This window comes from Tiliqua scincoides, chromosome 10 (assembly GCF_035046505.1).
Source record: "Tiliqua scincoides isolate rTilSci1 chromosome 10, rTilSci1.hap2, whole genome shotgun sequence".
In the NCBI taxonomy this organism is placed as follows: domain Eukaryota; kingdom Metazoa; phylum Chordata; class Lepidosauria; order Squamata; family Scincidae; genus Tiliqua; species Tiliqua scincoides.
Window position 1 is genome coordinate 26,343,363 of NC_089830.1, and position 21,848 is coordinate 26,365,210.

Sequence of the window (21,848 nt, forward strand, 5' to 3'; positions counted from 1 at the left end):
GTTGATGTTATTGCCGGTACGTCCAGCTGTGCCAATTGTGTTGATATTGTCCCTAGTGCGCCGATTGCTATCGGCAGCACTTTTACATGCTTCATCCAGATTTCACAGGTTGCGGTACTGGGATATTTTCTCCTGTTCTTTCTCCAAAATTTGCGAGTTGCCGGGAATGGTGACATCTACGAATAACACGCGCCTGGTTTCTGTGACAGCAGTATCCAGAGTACTGGCCTCCACACGCCTGTCGGTCTGTATCCAAAAGTCCCACAGAATTTTGACCTCTTCATTTTCTACTGCTCTTTCCACCTGGTATTGCCACGGCTTCTCTGATGCAGGTATGTTGTACGTTTTACATAAGGCCCAGTGGACTAATTTGGCCACATTCTTGTGCCGTTCTTTGCAATCGTTGTTGGCTATTTTGGGACATTCACAAATCAGATGATTTATTCTTTTATTCCATTTCTTGCATAAATGACATTTACTATCATCACTGGTGCCTTGTACTTTTGCCTTCATTACATTACACAGAAGATCAGTGGCCAGAATCAGTCCTTCAGGGTGCAATCCTAGCCAACTTTCCAGCACAAACCCAGCCGCATTGCAGTCCCAACGTGAGGTAACAAACATGACTTTACCTTGAGGAGGCCTCCTTGACTGCCTCCCCACTGCAGGATGCAGCGCATGCCACATTGGCACAGCTATGTCAGTGCTGAAAAGTTGGTTAGGATTGCGCCCTTAGGGCACAATCCTAACCCCTTATGTCAGTGCTTTCCAGCGCTGGCATAGCGGTGCCAATAGGACATGTGCTGCACCCTGCAGTTGGGTGTCACTGACAGAGGCCTCCTCAAAGTAAGGGAATGTTTGTTCCCTTACCTTTGTTCCCTTACCTTAAAGCACTGACATAAGGATTGTACCCTTAGTCTCCTTCTCGATGGTGCCTGTTCTTAACCATGCCCAGCTCAAGCTGTTATTGCTCTTGCCTTCTATACCTTTAATGAATTGTCTTGCTTGCACAAGAGCCAGTGATGATGATGTTAAGAACATAAGAACAGCTCCACTGGATCAGGCCATAGGCCCATCTAGTCCAGCTTCCTGTATCTCACAGTGGCCCACCAAATGCCCCAGGGAGCACACCAGATAACAAGAGACCTGCAAGGCCTCCTGGGAATTGTAGTTTAAGAACATAAGAGCAGCCCCACTGGATCAGGCCATAGGCCCATCTAGTCCAGCTTCCTGTATCTCACAGCGGCCCACCAAATGCCCCAGGGAGCACACCAGATAACAAGGGATGCAGCACACCAGATGCAAGGGTGCCCTCCCCTGCATCTGACATAGCCCATTTCTAAAATCAAGAGGTTGCACATACACATCATGGCTTGTAACCCGTAAAGGATTTTTCCTCCAGAAATTTGTCCAGTCCCCTTTTAAAGGCATCCAGGCCAGATGCCCTCACCACATCCTGTGGCAAGGAGTTTCACAGACCAAACACACGCTGAGTAAAGAAATATTTTCTTTTGTCTGTCCCAACTCTCCCAACACTCAATTTTAGTGGATGTCCCCTGGTTCTGGTGTTATGTGAGAGTGTAAAGGGCATCTCTCTATCCACTCTGTCCATCCCCTGCATAATTTTGTATGTCTCAATCATGTCCCCCCTCAGGCACCTCTTTTCTAGGCTGAAGAGGCCCAAACGCTGTAGCCTTTCCTCATAAGGAAGGTGCCCCAGCCCAGTAAGTCGCTCTCTTTTGCACCTTTTCCATTTCCACTATGTCCTTTTTGAGATGTGGTGACCAGAACTGGACACAATACTCCAGGTGTGGCCTTACCATCGATTTGTACAACGGCATTATAATATTAGCTGTTTTGTTCTCAATACCTTTTCTAATGATCCCAAGCATAGAATTGGCCTTCTTCATTGCCGCTGCACATGGGGTCAACACTTCCATCGATATGTTGAATATTTATATACTGCTTTTCAACGTTCGAAAAGTGGTTTACAGACAAAAATAAAGTTAAACAGCTCTTTGTCCCACAAGGGCTCACAGTGTAAAATTATGCAGAAGTAACACCAGCAAACTGCCGCTAGCAAAGACACTGTGCTGGAGCCAAAGTTTCTAGGGGGAATCCACACACACAGGCTCATTGTCAAATCATTGCACTGCAGTGCCGAGTGTCTGTGTCGCTCTCCGGTGAGCTATGCCAGGGCAATCTTCTTTCCCACAAAATGCAGGCGTGACCAAAACTCCCAATGGCCTTTGCATTTTCAAAAAAGCAGCTGCGGAGGGCAGAGGATCTTCACCAGGGCCGCAGCATGGGTGAGAGAGGCTTCACTGCTGCCCTGTGCCAACTCCATGACTTAACTGGTACCTGAGTGTTGACCTCCTTCCCTCCACCCTCTCACCCTCTCACCCTCCGCCCACAAAACAGCTGTCATCGACATGGAGCTGAGCAGGCTGCAGATGGACATCGTCGCCCTTCAAGAGACAAGGCTGCCAGATTCCGGATCTGTCAAGGAGAGAAATTTCTCATTTTTCTGGCAGGGAAAACCACCAAACGAAACCAGGGAACATGGTGTTGGCTTTGCGGTCAGAAATACCCTACTGAAGTCCATCATCCCACCTTCTGCAGGAAGTGAAAGAATTTTGTCCCTGCAGCTCCACTCATCAGCAGGACTTGTCACTCTCATCAGTGCATATGCACTGACTGCCGTCTTCAGCAGAAGCTAAAGACAAATTCTATGATGACCTGGCCACCACTATCAAGAAAATCCCCCAAAAAGAGCCATTGTTCATCCTCAGCAATTTCAATGCTAGAGTTGGTGCTGATCACAGTTCGTGGCCCACTTGCTTAGGCCAGTTCGGCACTGGGAGGATGAACGAAAATGGCCAACGCCTGCTAGAGTTTTGCTGTCATCACGGTCTCTGTGTCAGCAACACCTTCTTCAACACGAAGCCCCAAAATAGAGTCTCTTGGAGACACCCAAGATCAAAGCACTGGCACCAGCTCGACCTGATTCTCACCAGACGCTCCAGCCTTCCCAGCATCAAGATCACACGCAGTTATCCGGGTGCTGCCTGCGACACTGACCACTCCCTGGTGTGCAGCAGAGTGAAATTGCAAACTAAGTGACTGTATCACACAAAAAAGGAAGGAAGACCTCACATTGACACCAGCAAGACCTGGGACCAGGGAAAAGTGGAGGCATTTGCAGGAGCGCTTGAGGAATCTCTTCCAGGCCCGGCCGATGCAGATGCATCCAACAGATGGGAACATTTCAAAAATGCCATTTACAACACTGCCTTGTCCATATTTGGCAAGAAGATCAACAAGACAGCAGACTGGTTTGAAGCCCACTCTGAGGAGTTGACACCAGTCATTGAGGAAAAGAAGAGAGCTCTAGCAGCATACAAAGCCTGTCCCAGTGAGCACAACCTGCAGGTCCTCTGAGTTGCTTGCAACAAAGTCCAGCAGACTGCCAGGAGATGTGCTAACGACTACTGGCTCCAGCTCTGTTCCCAGATACAGATAGCAGCTGACACGGGCAACATCAAGGGGATGTATGATGGTATCAAGCAGGCCCTAGGTCCAACACAGAAGAAAACTGCCCCTCTGAAGTCTGCCACAGGTGAGGTCATCCAGGACCAGGCGCAGCAGATGGAACGCTGGGTGCAGCACTACTTTGAGCTATATTCCAGAGAAAATGCAGTAACTGAGGAAGCACTGAACAACATCAAGTGCCTGCCTGTGTTGGAGGAGCTTGACAGTGAACCAACCCTAGCAGAACTTCACATGACCCTGGACTCCCTTGCCTCTGGCCTCTGGCAAGGCACCCGGGAAAGACAGCATCCCTACTGAAGTCCTAAAGTGCTGCAAAGAGATCATCGCCACTGAGTTGCATGAAATCCTCTGCCTCTGCTGGAGAGAAGGTGGAGTACCACAGGACATGAAGGATGCAAACATTGTCACGCTGTACAAGAACAAAGGCGACAGGGGTGACTGCAATAACTACCGTGGCATCTCTCTCCTTAGCATTGTAGGAAAGCTGTTTGCCCGAGTTGCACTGAAGAGGCTCCAGGTACTTGCAGAGAGCATCTATCCAGAATCGCAGTGCAGATTCCGAGCCAACAGGTCCACCACCAATATGGTATTCTCCCTTACTGCAGGAGAAATGCAGAGAACGACAACAGCCACTCTTTATAGCCTTCATAGATCTCACGAAGGCTTTTAACCTGGTCAGCAGGGACGGCCTCTTCAAGATTCTCCCCAAGATTGGATGTCCACCCAGGCTCCTCAGCATCATCAAATCTTTCCACAAGGACATTGTCTTTGATGGCTCTACATCAGACCCCTTTGACATCTGAAGCGGAGTGAAGCAGGGCTGTGTTCTCGCGCCGACCTTGTTTGGGATTTTCTTCGCTGTCCTGCTGAAGCAGACCTTTGGAACTGCAACAGAAGGTATCTATCTCCGGACCAGATCAGACGGAAAGCTCTTCAACCTCTCCAGACTGAGAGCAAAGTCCAAAGTCCAGCTGAAATGTCAGCGTGACTTCCTCTTTGTGGACGATGCAGCTGTCACCGCCCACTCTGCCAAAGATCTCCAGCAGCTCATGAACTGATTTAGCAAGGCCTTCCAAGACTTTGGACTGACAATCAGCCTGAAGAAAACACAGGTCATGGTTCAGGATGTGGACTCACCTCCCTGCATTGCAATCTCTGCACATGAGCTGGGGATTGACCATGACTTTGTGTACCTTGTCTCAACGATCTCCGACACTCTTTCTCTGGATACCGAGCTAAACAAACGCATCACTAAAGCAGCTACCACATTTTCCAGACTCACAAAGAGAGTCTGGTCCAACAAGAAGCTTGGAACATACCAAGATCCAGGTCTACAGAGCTTGCGTCCTGAGTCCACTTCTGTACTGCAGCGAGTCATGGACTCTTCGCTCACAACTGCAGAAGAAGCTGAACGCTTTCCAGATGCGCTGCCTCTGACGCATCCTCGGTATCATCTGACAGGACAAAGTTCCAAACAACACAGTCCTGGAACGAGCTGGAATCCCCAGCATGTATACAGTGCTGAAACAGAGGCGTCTGCGTTGGCTTGGTCATGTCGTGAGAATGGATGATGGCCGGATCCCAAAGGATCTCCTGTATGGAAAGTGCCCTACGTGTAGACCACAGATGCACTACAAGGATATCTGCAAGAGGGATCTGATGGCCTTAGGAGTGGACCTCAACAGGTGGGAAACCTTGGCCTCTGAGCAGCCCGCTTGGACTGTGCAGCATGGCCTCTCCCAGTTTGAAGAGGCACTTGGCCAACAGTCTGAGGCAAAGAGGCAAAGAAGGAAGGCCCATAGCCAGGGAGACAGACCAGGGACAGACTGCACTTGCTCCAGGTGTGGAAGGGATCATCACTCCCGAATTGGCCTTTTCAGCCACACTAGACGCTGTTCCAGAACCACCTTTCAGAGCGCGATACCAGAGTCTTTCGAGACTGAAGATTGCCAGCAACAACTGGGTGTTGGCCCCCTTCCCTCCACCCTCTCCCCCACCTAATCCCAGCCAGTTCATGTTGCAACTGTCCAAGAAGAATTTTTTAAACGCCTGCTCCACCACGAGAAATTTGGTGCATTTCCCCTGCCCCCCCATCTGGATGCCCTCCTTCCCTGCCCAGTGAAAGCAGATTTTCGCTGTACCGGGCTCTTCTTCTCGGCCCTCTCCTCTCCCCCTGCCCTGCCCTGCCAAATCTAAACAAGTTCCATGGCTTTCTTAGTTGCTGGAGCCGGGCCACGATCCCAGCCCCTCCTGCCTGCCTCTTGGCAGCCGAAGTTCACGGCAGCCGGTTCCATAGCACCAAAAAAGGAAACCGAGCCGTTCCATAGGAAAGTCTGAGCAAAGGGGCCTCATTGTTCTGACAGATTAAAGAAAAATAATAAAGATGGGAGAGCTGAATAATGAGGGAGGGGGAACCTGGCCACGCAGCCTTATCTGAGTGAACCAGGGGGTTCCAGTGGCTCACGCAGGGGAAAGGGGGGTTGCCAAAGGTCAGCTGAATGATGTCGCAGGCTTTGCTTTGGCGGAAGAATCTGGAATATTTAACTCCGGATTGCTATCACAAGATAGAGATATGGGAGGTCAGACAAAGCCACCATTCTCCTCCGAATTTGCCCCGGGGAAGATAAGGAAAGACCAGCAAAAAGGATTGCTGGCAGCCTGAACTACGGCGGCCCTCCCATTTCGAAAACTGGGCCTCTTTACATGCAATGTAATCATAAAGACAAGAGTGTTTCTGGGTGCATGCAGAGTGCTTTTTGCTCACAGTTGAGTAACTATAACCAGCTGGCAAGCTTGCAACTAGGGAGAGGCATGTTTTTCAGGTTGGGAGGCAACACTAAACCCCAGCGCTGATCATTTAAGAAGTTACCAGCTGTTAATTTGGTGGGGGGGGGGAAGATCCTACATGCCCCCAAAAAGGCATATGAGAGCTTTAAAAATCCCAATCATCCTCAAATCATAAGAATTGCAAACTAACATACTTGCAGTTTTCCTTCCCCCTCATTTGCCTCCTAGGTTATTATTAGCCAGCTGAACACACAATTCAGCTAGTCATAAGGAACCAACATTCCAGGCTGTGAGCCCACAACAGTCTTCTGGGGGGGGGGACGGGGACAGATCTATGGGTCTCTGGCTAAATCCAGTTTATAACCCACTTGCCTGTGGCACAGGGAGATCCGGCCCAAAGGAACAGAAGAGAAGAAGAGAGAGCATTTCCGGGAAGGATTTTCCAGCCCTTTTCAGTTTATTTAAGAACGGACAGAAGGAGGAGGAGGTGTGAACTGAATGTCTCCAAGCCCTTCCTGCAACATGTAACTGACACCCACAACAGATCACAAAGGAATCTTAGGAGCCGGAGACTGTCACAGGCCTGCCAGATACCCAAGAATTCTTGTGCATGCAAGAGAATCCGGGATGCCAGTCTGAGACTTTCGGCCGTTCTTCTGTGCCAGGTTTCAGAGTTGCTCAGTGGAGCATTTACTGGAGAAGGCCACAAGCATTTCTTGTGTGGAAAGCTAGTTTCAAGCTGGCCACAGCTTGAAGTTCAAAACTACCTGTTGTTGACCCTAATCACCTGGCTTGGAATAAAAATTCGTCCACGGTGTGCTTAGAAGCCTTGGTGATGGTGATGCTCGGAAGTATTACGAACAGAGTATAGTTGCTCCCAAGAAGTTCTCGGTTTTGGAATGAAAAAAAGATTCTTCATACGTGTGGTTAGATTGACCGGGCTGCAGGAATTCTTTAATGTTCACCCCTTACCCTTAACAAAACTCTCCTCGATTGCCGCGACACCAGGAAACTGGATCACCTACCAATCAGCCTTTGGTTCGCTCAGTATTTTCTCCCTTTGGGTCAGTTCATTTCTTGCTATCTGGGCACCCAGATCTAGAATTCTCTTGTTTCTGGACCTGATATTTTGGAAAATATGCCCTATTTTATTTTATTTTTATTCCATATATTTTATGGAAAATATATCCAATATATCCAAGGCCACAATTCCCAGGGAATAGCATGATAAGTAGCCCGTGCACAGTCCCAGTCACATGCATATGGCAGCATTACGAGCCAGAAGAGAATTCTGGAAAAACGTGAGCATTGCCCCCAGAAGTCTCGGAGAAACCTCATAAATACCAAGGCAATTCTGTATCGAGTCACGGGGAACCAGACTCGGCTCGTAATCTGTACCAAGTGGCTGGAGAAGAGGCCAGTGTTCTTGCCTCTATTGCTTTTGTTACACCAGCCAGAACTGGTTAGCTGTACAATGGAGAGATCCTTTTTTTAGGGGGTAATAAAGAAGCAGAAAGAGATGAACCCTCCACCCTTTTAAATGATATTCAGTAGGAACATGACAATCGTGCTCCTCCGAGGAATTTTTCAAGAGTGGTTGTGGGGGGGGGTACAGTCAGTGGCGTAAGGAGGGACTGGGGGGTCAATTGCCCCGGATGCCACACGTGGGAGGGTGTCAGGGGGTGTCCTTCAGAGGCCTTCTGAGGCCCAGGGAGGTCAAGAGTTGACCCGGAAAGCTCATGAGTTGATAGTCAGTGGCATAGCTAAGGAGGGGCTGAGGGGGTCAAAGGCTCAGAAAGCTGCACCTGGGAGGGTGTTGGGGAATGCCTTTTGGAGGCCTTCTGAGGCCCAGGGACATCATGAGTCATCTTCCCAAGCCTAGGAATGCTTCAGAAAGCCTGTCAGAGGACTTTAAAAGGCACTTCTGGTTTTAGCAAAGGCCGGGGGGTGTTAAGTAATTTGTGCCAGATGGTGTAGCCTACACCATTGGAGACAGCAGGAGGGGCTGCAGGATCAATCTAGAAGTGACGTTTCCCTCTTCCTGCTGTTACAAGAGTTTTGAACAGAGCTCAGAATTTTTTCAGGATGAAGATTTGAAACTGACAATCTGGCAACACCAGATTCCCTACTGGGGCACGTGTCCCAGACAAAACAGAACAGCAGGAGGTGGTCTTCCCTGCTGCAGTGTTTGGACAGCCCTTGGACAAGCCTGCTGTATTTTTAACAGTGGTCTAAGAGGCTGCAGCCCAACTGGTGAAGCAATTTCCTTGCCCATCTTCATGCCAAGGAAAATTTTACCAGTTGAATTTGTGCCTCCCATACAGCCGTCGGAGGCAGAACTTGATACGCTGAAGTTTAGAGTTGACTTTCCAAAGTCTGATGTTGGCCTTATTGGGATTTTCGAACCAATGCTGGCACCAGCAGCGCATCTCTTGGGAAGAGCCGCAATTCACCGTGATGAGCAGGCAGCTGGCTCAGGCGTGTGCCGGCTCGCAACAGGAATTTCCTCTCTGCTTTGGCACCCCACAGCTCCCCTGCTCCGTGCAGGTGAGGGAGCCAAGGAACCGGGTGGGCCGCAGGCAGGTCCGGGCTGGCAAAAATGTGGCAGCCCTGATGCCTTGGTGGAAGGAAGACAAGAACCCTCATTGACAGTGAGGGTGGAGGAGAGGCATCTCCGCACAGAGCCATAGCCACCTTTCCTAATTAAGGGGTGGGATTTAAACATACTAACGACACTCCTAGAGCAGGAGAAAGACCAAGGGGAGTGTGGGGCAGGGGGTAGCTGTGCAGGCGCACTCGGACTGTGGCCAGATTCCGGTGCAACAAGTTTACGCAACTTTTGGCCCAACCATTTGGAAGCCTAGTTCATTACATGTGCATGTGGGAAGAGGCCCATGCTCTATGCCTGTCCAGAGAAATGAGGTATGGGCACCTTGTGGTGGAGAGAAGTCCTAGCTCCTGTGCTGGACAGAGGTGAGTGCAAATAAGAGGGTGGCCAACCCTCTAAGATTGGCCTGGAATCTCCAGGAAAGAGAATCTGTCTCCAGGTGGACTTCTGCAGACATTCTTGGGTATTTTAACAGGATCTCCAGGAACGCCCAAGATTGAATTATATTGAAAAAAAGGAGCATCTACAGCACTGGTTTTCAACATTTTTCTTCTCATGGCAGACTAACTCTTCTCTATGGTCTTCATCTCTTGTGATGTCATTTCTGGCTTCTGGGATACTCTTTTAGGCCCTGCGGCTCTGTTTCTGGAGCAACAGTCTGTAGTAACAAATTGTCTTGCTCCTTATTTGTCACTACAGGCCATTGCCCTCGAAACAGAGCTGCAGAACCTGGACCGGTTTTTCCAGCCATTTTCCTCTGCTCTGCTCCAAACTCCTGTGGCACTTCTGCAGACCTTGTGTGGCACAAAAATGACCACGGCACACCGGTTGAAAATTGCTGATCTAGGGGAACAGCTTCCCCTAGTGAGGAAGCATGCAAAAGATGCACATCTCCCACATGTGCACACATGCTTGCACCCCAAAGTATTTTAATCCATTCTCCTGCCTGGGTTGGGCACCCTCCCTGATGGCAGACTGAGCCTCTTGCACCAAGGGGCCAAGCTTGGTCCAGCCTGGCAGACCCTCAGGTAGCACCCGTACCTGGCAGACTCACCCCCCCCCCCAGCTCCCACTGCTCATTCTGTGGTAGGTGTAAACAGCCAGGTCCACAAGAAAGCAGAAGAGGTGGAACCGCAGTCTGGGATGGGTGGGTGGAGGCAGAGAAGAACGCAGTTCAGCAAAGGGCCATCAACACTGTTGCCGTGATTTTTTCCCTTCCATTCCCTTGTTGTCCACAGGGGCCGATTCCAACGCTTGCCGAACCCACACAGTTTTTGTAGCAACTCTCCTCACATGCGTGCACCCTGCCCTGCCCTGGAAACGCACCCGTCCTCCTCCATCCCTGGCACCCGCCAAGCATTCCACAACACTCTGCGAGTGAATCATCCTCCTGCCTTAGGTTGCCATGGAGCAAAGGCTGAACTTTCTCAGGCACCCAACCAATGGAGGCTTCTCCCCTCGGTGCCATTTTTCTACAGTCCTCTAAGGCCTTCTCAGGCCTCCAGGCAGGCTTCAGCCCTGCAGTGGTGACACCTAACAGCTGACCTCATCCTTGGCCAGTGGTTCTCATACACTGGGAACCGCTTTTCAAAATGACACTCTATCAGGACCTACCGAGATGGACGAGACTTAGAAAAAAAGGTGCTCCAGAAAGAATTTTTTTGGTTGGCCTCCTTCAGTCTCAAAAGACCATGGTATAAGCCTACAGCACCTGGTATTCCCAGGTGGTCTCCCATCCAAGTACTAACCAGGCCTGACCTTGCTTAGCTTCTGAGATCATGGTATAAGCCTACAGCACCCGGTATTCCCAGGTGGTCTCCCATCCAAGTACTAACCAGGCCCGACCCTGCTTAGCTTCCAAGATCAGACAAGATCGGGAGATAGTGTTCAGTATAGGGAGATGGTTGGCAACCTTCAGTCTCGAAAGACTACGGTATAAGCCTACAGCCCCTGGTATTCCCAGGCGGTCTCCCATCCAAGTACTAACCAGGCCTGACCTTGCTTAGCTTCCGAGATCCGACGAGATCAGGCATGTGCAAGGTAACAGAATTTATTTATTTGCAAAAACTTGATCCATTTCTCATAATGAGGCAGCCCTAATGAATAGCCTCAAGGTTTAGTTCTGTGACCCAGCCTTCACCTGCCCCCACTACCTGTCCTTGACTGACTTGGAAAAAACACACCTGAAAAAAAGATGCTGGCACATTTATCTCCCTAGATTTACACAAGCTTGCAAACTGCAGGAGCTCAGCTCTTTGTAGGGCATTAAAGAGCCTCTGCCTGATTTCTGAATAGCCTCGGGGCTTGAAGCAATCAGTTATCTGATCTTTCTATCACCCATGTTTTCATTGGAGGCTGTGCAGGACCCACCGGGAATTGAGTCACGTCCCATCAAGTGGGGCTCGACTTGGAGAATCGCTGAACTAAGCTCTATAATGCACCTTCCCCTCACCTTGGAATGGGTGCAGCCAGTCTCCAAACATGGAATGGGGTGGGAGGGGGAATCCCTCTCCTCCACACTTCCTGCTCCTTTCCTCACTTCCTTTTTGCACCCAGACAGTGGCGAGTAAGAGGAGTGGTAGAGTTGAGGGTGGCTGGGGAGGTAAGGGGAGGAAAAACAGCATCTGTTGTGAGATCCCAGCACCTGGAAGTCTTGGCTTGGCCCTGAATGCCCACTGACACTTCTTTGTCTGTAGAACTGGCAATTTGGGGCCAGACGGCAGCACCCTGTGGGGTTTTGTCTAGAACCTGCCTGTTGCTGACCTCCGCTCAAAAAACACACTCATTGCAAGGACGCTTCCCCCCAGCCCTGTGCACAACCAGAGATCCTTGAATCATGTGCAGAGGACCTATCAGCATGGCCAGTGCTGCAGCCAGAGGAAAGCACAGGGAAGACAGAGATTCCTGGCAACAGCAGCCGTAAACAAGACCCAAAGTGTGCAGGGTGCAGCCTTCCCAGAGTTCTCCTTTGCCACCAGCTCACCGAGGTGGGGCTTGTCTCCAGATTCCCCACATAGCTCAGGGGGAAAATGCAGAGATAAAGCTTCAACTCTGTGCCCCCCTGCCTGGGATTCTCCAAGGTGCCCAGCAACCAGGAAACATTGGGAGGGGGAGGGGGGAGCGAGGGAGGTCTCCCCCTCTGCTGGAATGTGGAGCCACCCGGAATCGGACCCACCCCACACAGTGGAAACCAGCAGTTCCAAGGGGGAGAGGAGCATAGGAATGTCTGCGTCAGGCAGAAGGCATGAAAGGGCTCTCCTGACTCAGCCCTGCCCATCCTCTCAGAGGGGCTCTGGGTGAGGAGGTGGACTCCTGGTCAGGCCAAGAAGGAAGCGCATCCCTGGAGCCTCTGGTGGTCCCCTCCATTTCCACAGCACTTTGAAGCAAGCAAGCAATGGATTTGCAGTCTCTATTTCATCCTTAACTCTCAACCCTTTGGAGCAGTGTGGTGTAGTGGTTAGAGCACCAGGCTAGGTAGGACTAGCAAAATCCTGGTTCATAAGAAACATAAGAACAGCCCCACTGGATCAGGCCATAGGTCCATCTAGTCCAGCTTCCTGTATCTCACAGCGGCCCACCAAATCCTGCCCTCACCTTAGCTATAAAGCTAAGGCAACTGGGCAACTTATATCACAATAGCCTGGTGATGTCTCATAGTTGTGTACTATTGAATGACCAAAAATATCTGGTGCCAGACTGGAGCCCCCCTGCAAAGGGACAGGGGAAAGTCATAATATTCGGGGGGGGGGGGGAAGGATCCTATGATTTTTTAGAGAGGTTTTCCTCGTTTTTCCATTGGAGATGTGGCGGTTTTTTCAGTGTCAGGACGATGTGAAATTCTGCTTAGTGTTTTAAGACAATGTTGTGATCGCCGATTGCACTGCTGCAAAACTTCTACCTCCATGTCATTCCACCCCTTCCACTGGTGGGATGGTGATGGAGTAGTGGTCTACCAGCAGGGAGCACTACGTTTTGAACAGAAGAGGAGGCGAAGCAACCAAGGGGGCTCCCTAAAGCTCAAATCCGGGGCGAAAATTCTGCGATCCAGCGGCCCAGCTGGAAGGCCCCCTGAATGCTGCCTCATAGGCAAACACCCTGAGAGCTGGCAAGCGCAGCTCCTATCTTTGCTGCGTCACACCAAGACTCAAGAGCACCCTCGACGCGGCTTGGAATGTGAACAGCACATCTCAGAGCCGTTTTATCTCTGGCCTCTCTCCTGCACATTCTGTTCCTACTCAATAGCAGCCTTTGTAACCAATTCGTTCCTGCGTTTGCTAAATGTTTCCTTGCGTTTTGTAATGTGTGTGTGTGTGTGTGTGTGTGTGTGTGTGTGTGTTTTGCTTGTGTGGTCAACTCCGTTTCTCAAGCTGATGAGTTATGGGTTCCCCCCTCCTCCCTCCACCCTGAATGCTTGAGCCAGGCCTGTGCAATTTGTGCCTGGCCAAGCCAAACGCAGGCCTGCCAGCCACACATCTGGGCCAATCAGAAGCCTCCTTGCTTTTCTGCCTGCCTGGTTGGCAACCTTCAGTCTTGAAAGACTATGGTATAAGCCTACAGCACCTGGTGTTCCCAGGCGGTCTCCCATCCAAGTACTAACCAGGCCTGACCCTGCTTAGCTTCCAAGATCATGGTATAAGCCTACAGCACCCGGTGTTCCCAGGCGGTCTCCCATCCAAGTACTAACCGGGCCTGACCCTGCTTAGCTTCCAAGATCATGCACAGCACCCGGTGTTCCCAGGCGGTCTCCCATCCAAGTACTAACCGGGCCTGACCCTGCTTAGCTTCCAAGATCATGGTATAAGCCTACAGCACCCGGTGTTCCCAGGCGGTCTCCCATCCAAGTACTAACCGGGCCTGACCCTGCTTAGCTTCCAAGATCATGGTATAAGCCTACAGGACCCGGTGTTCCCAGGCGGTCTCCCATCCAAGTACTAACCGGGCCTGACCCTGCTTAGCTTCCGAGATCAGACGAGATCAGGCACATGCAGGGTAACAGTTGCCTGGGACTGCAAAAAAGATGTCAGGCTTCAACATGTGGCTGTCCAGCCTGGTGGGTCAGGACGTGCGCATGACTTATCATGACCTAACCCTCTCTAACCATCCTGATTCCTCCATTGGTGTGGGTGCTCAAGAGCAGCTGCCAGCTGTTTTTCCTGGCACTGCTCCTCTGCCTTTTGACAGCATGGAGAACACTATCCTGTTTCCTTTGTGGAAGACAGTGATGGGGAAAGGTTTGCCTTCTGCATTTCTACATAGCGAGTCGCTGTCAAAAGCAAGGTTGGAGAAAAGAAGATGCCAGCCTTCACCCAAGTTCTCCAGTCTGCCACCCCCACCTCTCTCTACACCCCCTCCATCCAGCTGCTTCCTTTGTTTTGAAATGGATCCGTGCACTCTTTGTTTTCCTTGAAGTTACCCTCGAGGACTGAATCAATATTTACCAGCGGGCAGGAACACAATAGAGGCTGTTGCTGGGGCTGCCGGCCTTGGCCACTGGCCAAGGGAACACCCAAGGACGTGCCACCGAAGACAGAGCCGGAGGACAACCCCAAGTCAGCCTGGCGCTTGGCCACAGGTGCCGACACACAAGAGGAGGAGGAGGAACTGAGTCATGCTCAGAAGGGAACGAGGAATGTCCACTTGTTCCACTGAGAAAGGGCAGGTTCCCACTGAGGTCCTCCTGCCCCCCACCCAAAACCACCTTACCTCGGCTCACGCGCTGTTTCGCCCCGGACAGGATCCCTGGGGTGTCGATGAGGCTGATACTCTCCAGGACTTGGTTGGGCAAGTGAGCACACATAAACCTGTGGGAAAGAGAAGTGGGAATCAGGGTGCAGGGCTTGCACAAGAGAAGGCAGAGAGAAGCGAGGGGCGCACAGGTCTGCACGTGGCTCACCAATGCCACCTGTCTAACCGTCGCAAGCCAGGATGCCTGGTTCCTTTTGCAATCTGGGTCACCTATAAGAATGGGGACAATGTCCAGGTTTCATAAGGAATTTGAGCAGGGAAGGAGCTGCACCTGTGGAAGTCTCAGGGGTCCAGGTCCCTCCCAGACCAGCGATTTTCATCCTTTTCCATCTCAAGGCACACTGACAAGGTGCTAAAATTGTCAAGGCACACCATCTGTTTTTTTGACAACTGACAAGCCACACCGTGCTGCTGGCAGGGGGCTCACATCCTCCAATGGCCCTACTAATGAACGACCCTCCCCCAAACTCCCACGGCACACCTGCAGACCAGTCACGGCACACCAGTGTGCCATGGCACAGAGGTTGAAAATCGCTATCCTGGACGTTTGCTTATGTCAGGCCTTAAATGTTGAATGCTGTGATGCGGCCCTATAAAGAGGTGCACAGAAAACAGGGAGGGGGGGATCCAGTCTTTAGCCCTTGAACTGCACCACTGTGAGCAGGAGAAAGCAGTTAGATGTTCAAGGGTGACTCAGTCACTTGGAGTCTGTCCAGAGGGTTGCCAGGATCTCTGGTGGAGGGATGGCAATGCCAGTAGCATATGCCTCCGTTTTGCTCCCACTGCCCCATAATGGCTGTGAAGGGGAGGGGGACAGGCCACTTGCATGTCACAGTGAGGCTCCCTACAACACTTAGTGCTTTGCACCCCCTCTAGCTACACGACTGGGCAACCCTAGGAGAGATGGACACCCTTCCCATTCTGTGCTTGTGCTGATATGACGGGTCTGGTATTCCAGGTTGGCCTATTGGAGAACTGAAGTTGATTTCTTCATTACCAGGCAGAAAAGTAATCAAAAACGTTCTTCTGGACCTCCACGTAGGACCTTCGGGAGGCATCAAAAGAAAATAATGTGATCCACCAAAAATGACCACCATTATATTCCTTTTCCTTCCCTCAAAAATGGCACACTACCCTTCTTCTCACTCCTCCTTAGCTGGCTTTTAGGGGGCAGGATAAAGGGTAACTTTCTTCCAGAGGGCTTTTGGGATGCTGGGATACACCGTAAGGAACATTGGCTGAGGGAGACTTTTGGCTGAGCGAGACTTTCTACTGAGATCTTGTACGGACTTGGGTTGCTTGGATTCATGAGCTGAAGTCTGAATTGCTTTCGGAATACACTGCATAAGGGTTACATAAGTAAGAGTTTCAGCCCCCCTCCCCAGCCCCATCTCCCTCCCAAAGCTGCATTTCACTTAAAACACAAGTGCACGTACTGAACCAAATTAATGTGTAGCAAGGTCATAAGGACATGAGAAGAGCCCCTCTGGATCAGGCCAAAGGCCCCACTAGTCCAGCTTCCTGTATCTCACAGCGGCCCACCAAATGCCCCAGGGAGCACACCAGATAACAAGAGACCTGCAAGGCCTCCTGGGAATTGTAGTTAAGAACATAAGAACAGCCCCACTGGATCAGGCCATAGGCCCATCTAGTCCAGCTTCCTGTATCTCACAGCGGCCCACCAAATGCCCCAGGGAGCACAGAAGACCACCAGACACCCAACCAGCCAGCTGCTAATGCGCCTTCTCCAGGTAACTCCTTTACATCTTCCATTGGGTGTAATGCAGATTTCAGAGTCCCCGCTGGGAGCCCCAGGCTCTCTGGATGGAGCCGAGGTGAGAGCCAAGACAACAGCTGCCAAGAATCAGGCTGTGCTCTGCTCCTGGGGTGGAGTCTATGTTTATAAACCCCCTGATGGAGGAAAAAGCAGGACTCCTCCAGTATAAACAAGGATGCTAAAAACGGACCCTTCCGGAGACACCCAGGGACATGCAATCCCACAGTTTCCCACTGCCGTGGGCCAAGTACACCCCAGCAGCTTTAAAGGAGCCTGAGCTGGTCAGGGAGAGAGTTGCCTGCCACACACACTTTCTAAAATGGTAAAAGCTTTGCGCCCTTGGACAGCGACTCACTAGGCAGAGCCGGCCAAAGACCCCTTTGCTCCTCCCAAGGAGGTGTGCTAAATTATGCCCCTCGGACCTGGCGAGTTGCTGGCCTCTGCTCCTTGCGCTCTGGACTGGAACAGGAAGTGGGGGGTGGCACAGAGAGGACACAGTAGTGGGGCTCTAATCACATTTTCTTTTCTACTCTGACTGCCTCTTCCCTTTTCCAATCAAGGGAGTGGAAAGAGGATGAGGAGAAGTACTGGAGACCAGTAGGAAGATTGAATTAGGTGCCTCTTGGCAACCTGCTGCCTTAGGTGACTGCTTCAGCTTGCCTCACGTACAGGCCGGCCCCGCCAACAGGCAACGATCAGCAGGGAAGGGTGTTTTTTTTTCATAGTATGAAGCTGCAGCAAAGGAAATCCAGTTGGTTCCTGACAACTCATCAGCCCCCCCCCTCACAACTTCACTGCCCCTGTGAACTCCCCTCGTTCCGCATCCCAGCTCATGAGGCCTCTCTACCTCCTTGCTACCCCTACACAGGGCTCCAGCCAGGAATCCCAATACAGAAACTCTAACAACTACATCACGTCAAGCAAAAAAGAAAAAAAAGCCCACCCACTTGTGCCCATCTTGGTGCCAGAAGGACAGCAGCTGTTGAATGGTTTTTAAAAATTCCTATGCAGCTGTTAGACATTGGAGTCTCTATTAGGAGTGGATCCGGCAACACCCCCCCCTCCCCAAATTCAGAATCCTGGTTTCTGAATTCTGCACTTAGTGACTTGGAAGACCCCCCCCACCCATGTCACCAAGTCTGTTGGCCAGGATGGATCTTTCTTTTGGGGGAGGAGCTGTCATTTTGAAGGAGGCGTTGAGCCTTCTCCAGCTGGCTGAACAGGGATGGGCAGTTGTCCTCTTATGTTTGCTATTAAGAATATTTCCATACTGCTTTTCCACAAAAAGTTGCTCACAAAGCTGGTGGCGCAGCAGAGTAAACCAATAAGTGGTTCCTTGTCCCCAAAGGGCTGTCAGTCTAAAAAAAGATGCAGAAGAGACACCAGCAACAACCACTGGGGGGAAAAGACGCCATGCTGGGGTGAAGAGGGATAGTTGCTCTCCCCCGTTAAATATAAGGGGCCACTACTTCAAAAGATGCTTCTTGGCCCAGTACATCCATCTCTACAATGTTGGAACATAAGACCATAAGAAGAGCCCCACTGAATCAGGCCAAAGGCCCATCTAGTCCAGCTTCCTGTATCTCACAGCGGCCCACCAAATGCCCAGGGAGCACACCAGATAACAAGAGACCTGCAAGGCCTCCTGGGAATTGTAGTTAAGAACATAAGAACAGCCCCACTGGATCAGGCCACAGGCCCATCTAGTCCAGCTTCCTGTATCTCACAGCGGCCCACCACATGCCTCAGGGAGCACACCAGATAACAAGAGACCTGTATCTGGTACCACTGTTTATCCATTTTTCCCCCTGGCATCCACCTTGTGGAAATGGCTCACTCCCATCCCAAAAGCCAGCCCAGCTGGAGGACTGATTTCTTTCCAGGCTGTTTGGGGATCGGGTGTCACAGGGACAGCTTGGCACAGAGCCCCCTACTGCAGCGGCTCACACCCACCCCTGCCCTGGAAAGAACTGCAAGTTCTCTCCTGTTGTTCTCCTCCCCCCACCACAAGCTGGGGGCCACTGGGAACAGGCGCTCTTTTCTTGGTTCACAGAGCCCCCTCCCCCAATTCTGTGGGGTCCAGGGCAGCAACCTTAACAGAAAAGGAGGGGAGAGGAAGGGTATTTCACTGGGTTCCGGGAGCTCTGGAAGGGCAGTAATGGAGCCTAGTGGTTAAAGTAGGGCTTGTAGCCATGAATCCTGGAAATTATGAATGCTGTTATGAGGGTGTGTGTGTGTGAAAGGCCTGCTGGGTGGGAAAAATCTAGCAATGGAGCTGCACCCAGAATGCCATAGCTACGTTGTTTACAGTTCACACAATCCCCTTCTTTAAAAAGAAATCTGCCAAGTACTGGTGTCAGCGAAACTGTTGGTGACTGACCCTAACAAGACATAGCTGCTGGGGTTGCCAGTTTTTGAATAAGTGTGACCTTCAGACAGTGGCATAGCCAGAGGGGGTGCAAAGCACTAAGTTTTGCAGGGAGCCTCACTGTCGCATGCAAGCGGCCCCTCCCCTTTGGAGCCTTTGCAGGGGGAGCAAAACAGAGGTGGATGCCTCAGGGAATGACCTGGGATGGTGTTGGGGTTTTAGTACTGGGCTTGGGCATGGTTCCTTTCCTCAGTTGTCCTCACAACAGCCCTGTGAGGTTAGTTTAAGTGATAGTGACTGGCCCAAGAACACCCAGAAATCTTCATGGCTGAGTAGGGATCTGAACCTGCATCTTCTGGATCCAAGCCCAAAGTCAGGACCACAACACCACCCCAGGGTCTCTGTTTAATTTAAATCTAGAAATCTAGTCGCAAAAATAAGTGCAGACTCTCAGAAAAGCTGATTGCAAAGATTGGGTGGTGGACCTTTCTTTGAAATGCCCTCTATGAAGAAGCAATGTTGTTCCATTTTATTCTCTTCAAGGTATGAATCTTGGCTTGCATTAAGCCTTTTTGGTCATTTTGCCTACTACTCTTAAAGTTAATGTCCACGTTATATGCTGAAGCAAGGGAGGGGGGGGTCCCCACGAATGTGTACAGAAGGGAGAATTTTGGCTGGTGCAATTATTTTCTTTCCTGAAGGAATAACTGCATTCACTGAAGTTCCCTCATCTATCGCCTATTGGCAGATAGCTCCATCTTCCTTGGCAGCTGATGAATGCGGAGAGAGACAAGGGAATCCCATTTTATCCTCACAACACCGCTGTGAGCCATGCTAGGCTGGGACACCACACCCAAGGTGATCTTCATCAGAGCATAAGAGCCCTGCTGGATTAGGCCAAAGTTCTATCTAGTCCAGCTTCCTGAATGTCACAGTGGTCCACCAGATGCACACAAGACTACAAGATACCAGCGTCTTGTTGCCACTCTCTTGCACCTGGCATTCTGACGTAACCTACTTCCAAAACCAGGAAGTTGCATATACCCATCATGGCTTGGAACCTGTGATGGATTTTTCCTCCATAAATATGTCCAATCCCCTTTTAAAGCATTTAGGCCGGGTGCCATAATGACATCCTGTGGCAAGGAGTTCCACAGATTAATTATACGCTGGGTAAATATTTTCTTTTACCTGTTCTAACTCTCTTGACACTCGATGGATGTTCCCTGGTTCTAGCGTTCATGGCTAAATAGGAACTTGAACCCAAGACTCGTGAATCTGACACTCTAACCACTACACCTCTGCCTCTAGGCTTAGCCCCTCCCCAAAGGAAGGGGCCAAATAGTACAGCCAGAGAATTCAGAAAGCAGAACAGGGTGCAGTCTGGAGCACTCACCGATTGAGGAAGGTGTTTCCAAAGGGGTTGAGTTTTCGGAAGGGCTTTTTGGGGTCTACAATAAGAGCATTTCCCGGGGTGATGCCCTCCGTCTCACCATGCATGACAGCAATGAAAGAATCGGTGGTGGGTTCAGGCCCAATGCGGCTCCCGGGGATGTCCTGCTCCAGGAGGTATTTGATGAAGGTGGTCTTGCCAGTGGAGTACTGGCCCACCACCAACACCATCGGCTTGTTGTCAAAGTCCGCATCTTCCAGGGCTGGCGAATGAAAGTCATGGAAGCGGTAGAACTCCTCCACTGGTAGCAACTTCTTCTTGTAGAGGTCCTTCAGGCCCTCGGTAACCGTGTGGATCACCTCTGGGTTTTTCTTCTCGTTCTTCTTCATCCAGCTGAACATATTGGCTGTTTGAGGGGAATGGCACAAGGTCTACTCCTTTTGGAAATAAAATTCAAATCGAGAGATCAGAAGCAAAATCCAAAAACCCACCCTAAATGGGAGATTAATGTCCTTATGGAAAGCAACCAGACTTTAAGACAACTAGATCTGGACCCACAGAATCTGACAAGTCCCAGAAATCTAATAGGAAAGATCTCAAGAATCTGAGGATCTTTTCTATCTTTGGAATCGAACACTCCAAGTGTTCTCAGGAGGCTCCAGTTCTCTTGAAACCTGATCTAAATTGATCAGCAGATCCTCTGGGTGGTGCCCATAAATCAAATCAACAAGACTTGGGTGGGTTGGTCCCAGATGGTCAAGAGAGCTTAGTTCTGTAGATCCTAGTGAAGGAATCTCTTCTGCAGAAGTCAAGAGATCTGAAGATTTTCCTCGAGCTCCAAAGTTGCTGATTATCCAGGTATTTAGGTATTAAAGTGCAGAATTCACTTTGCCACTGGATTCAAACTAGATCAGACAGAAATACTTCTCTATGGGAATCAATGGGGTTTCTTCTTCCTTGGAATCGGTCGCTTTCGTCTCCAAAAAGTTGTGGGATGAGGCAGTAAGCCAGCACACGGCAATACAGTCCAAGCACTGAAGGCTGAGGGAGACACCGGTGTCAGTTTCAAATGGAAAATCCCCTTTGGTGGTTCTTTTTTTTTAAAAATGATGATTTGTCCTTTTCGGGGATCTCAAAAGAGCATCTGTGCAGGACTCCTGTTTGGAAGAGACACTCCTGTCAAGATGAGCAGCTGCCAAGAGGCAGGGAGCCGAATACGTTAGCATAAATTATCCAGGAAGGGAGGAGGAGGCTGGGATGGCCAAGAACTTGAGAACAAGTCCTGCACACACAAAAAATAAAAAGAGACACATTTTTCCCCTACAAAGTTCCAGGAATGTTGGTTTGGCAAATGGGGGCCTCTGACGCCACCTTGTGGTCTAGAGAGAAAAAAAAACAGCCCATTGGGAAAGGCTGCGCCACTTCCAAACCTGCTTCCTGCAACACCACCCAGTGGTCATTGTCCCTTCTAGCAGTGACCTATGGCATTGCACCATTCCTTCCACCCAGAGGGAAGTTGTCATGTGTTTTGGGGACACCAGAGACGGGCAAATCCAGCATGGTTTGACTTGGGTCGAATCACAAGTCTCTATGCTCTTTAACTCGATTCTTAAAGTTG

The 21,848-nt window shown here is 50.5% G+C and overlaps 1 protein-coding gene and 1 pseudogene across 1 annotated transcript in view; both read right to left on the minus strand.

Annotated features, from left to right (window-relative positions):
• EHD2 (EH domain containing 2) overlaps positions 1–21,493 on the minus strand; it is a 33,534-nt gene extending 12,041 nt beyond the window's left edge. Inside the window, exons 1-2 of the mRNA XM_066638256.1 lie at positions 20,234–21,493; positions 14,651–14,748 (exon numbers count right to left, since the gene is read on the minus strand). Coding sequence (XP_066494353.1) covers positions 14,651–14,748; positions 20,234–20,631 — 496 coding nt within the window. The 5' untranslated portion in view covers positions 20,632–21,493. The remainder of the gene's footprint in view (positions 1–14,650; positions 14,749–20,233) is intronic.
• Positions 13,835–13,948, minus strand: LOC136661827 (5S ribosomal RNA; annotated as a pseudogene).
• Positions 21,494–21,848: the final 355 nt, after the last annotated feature.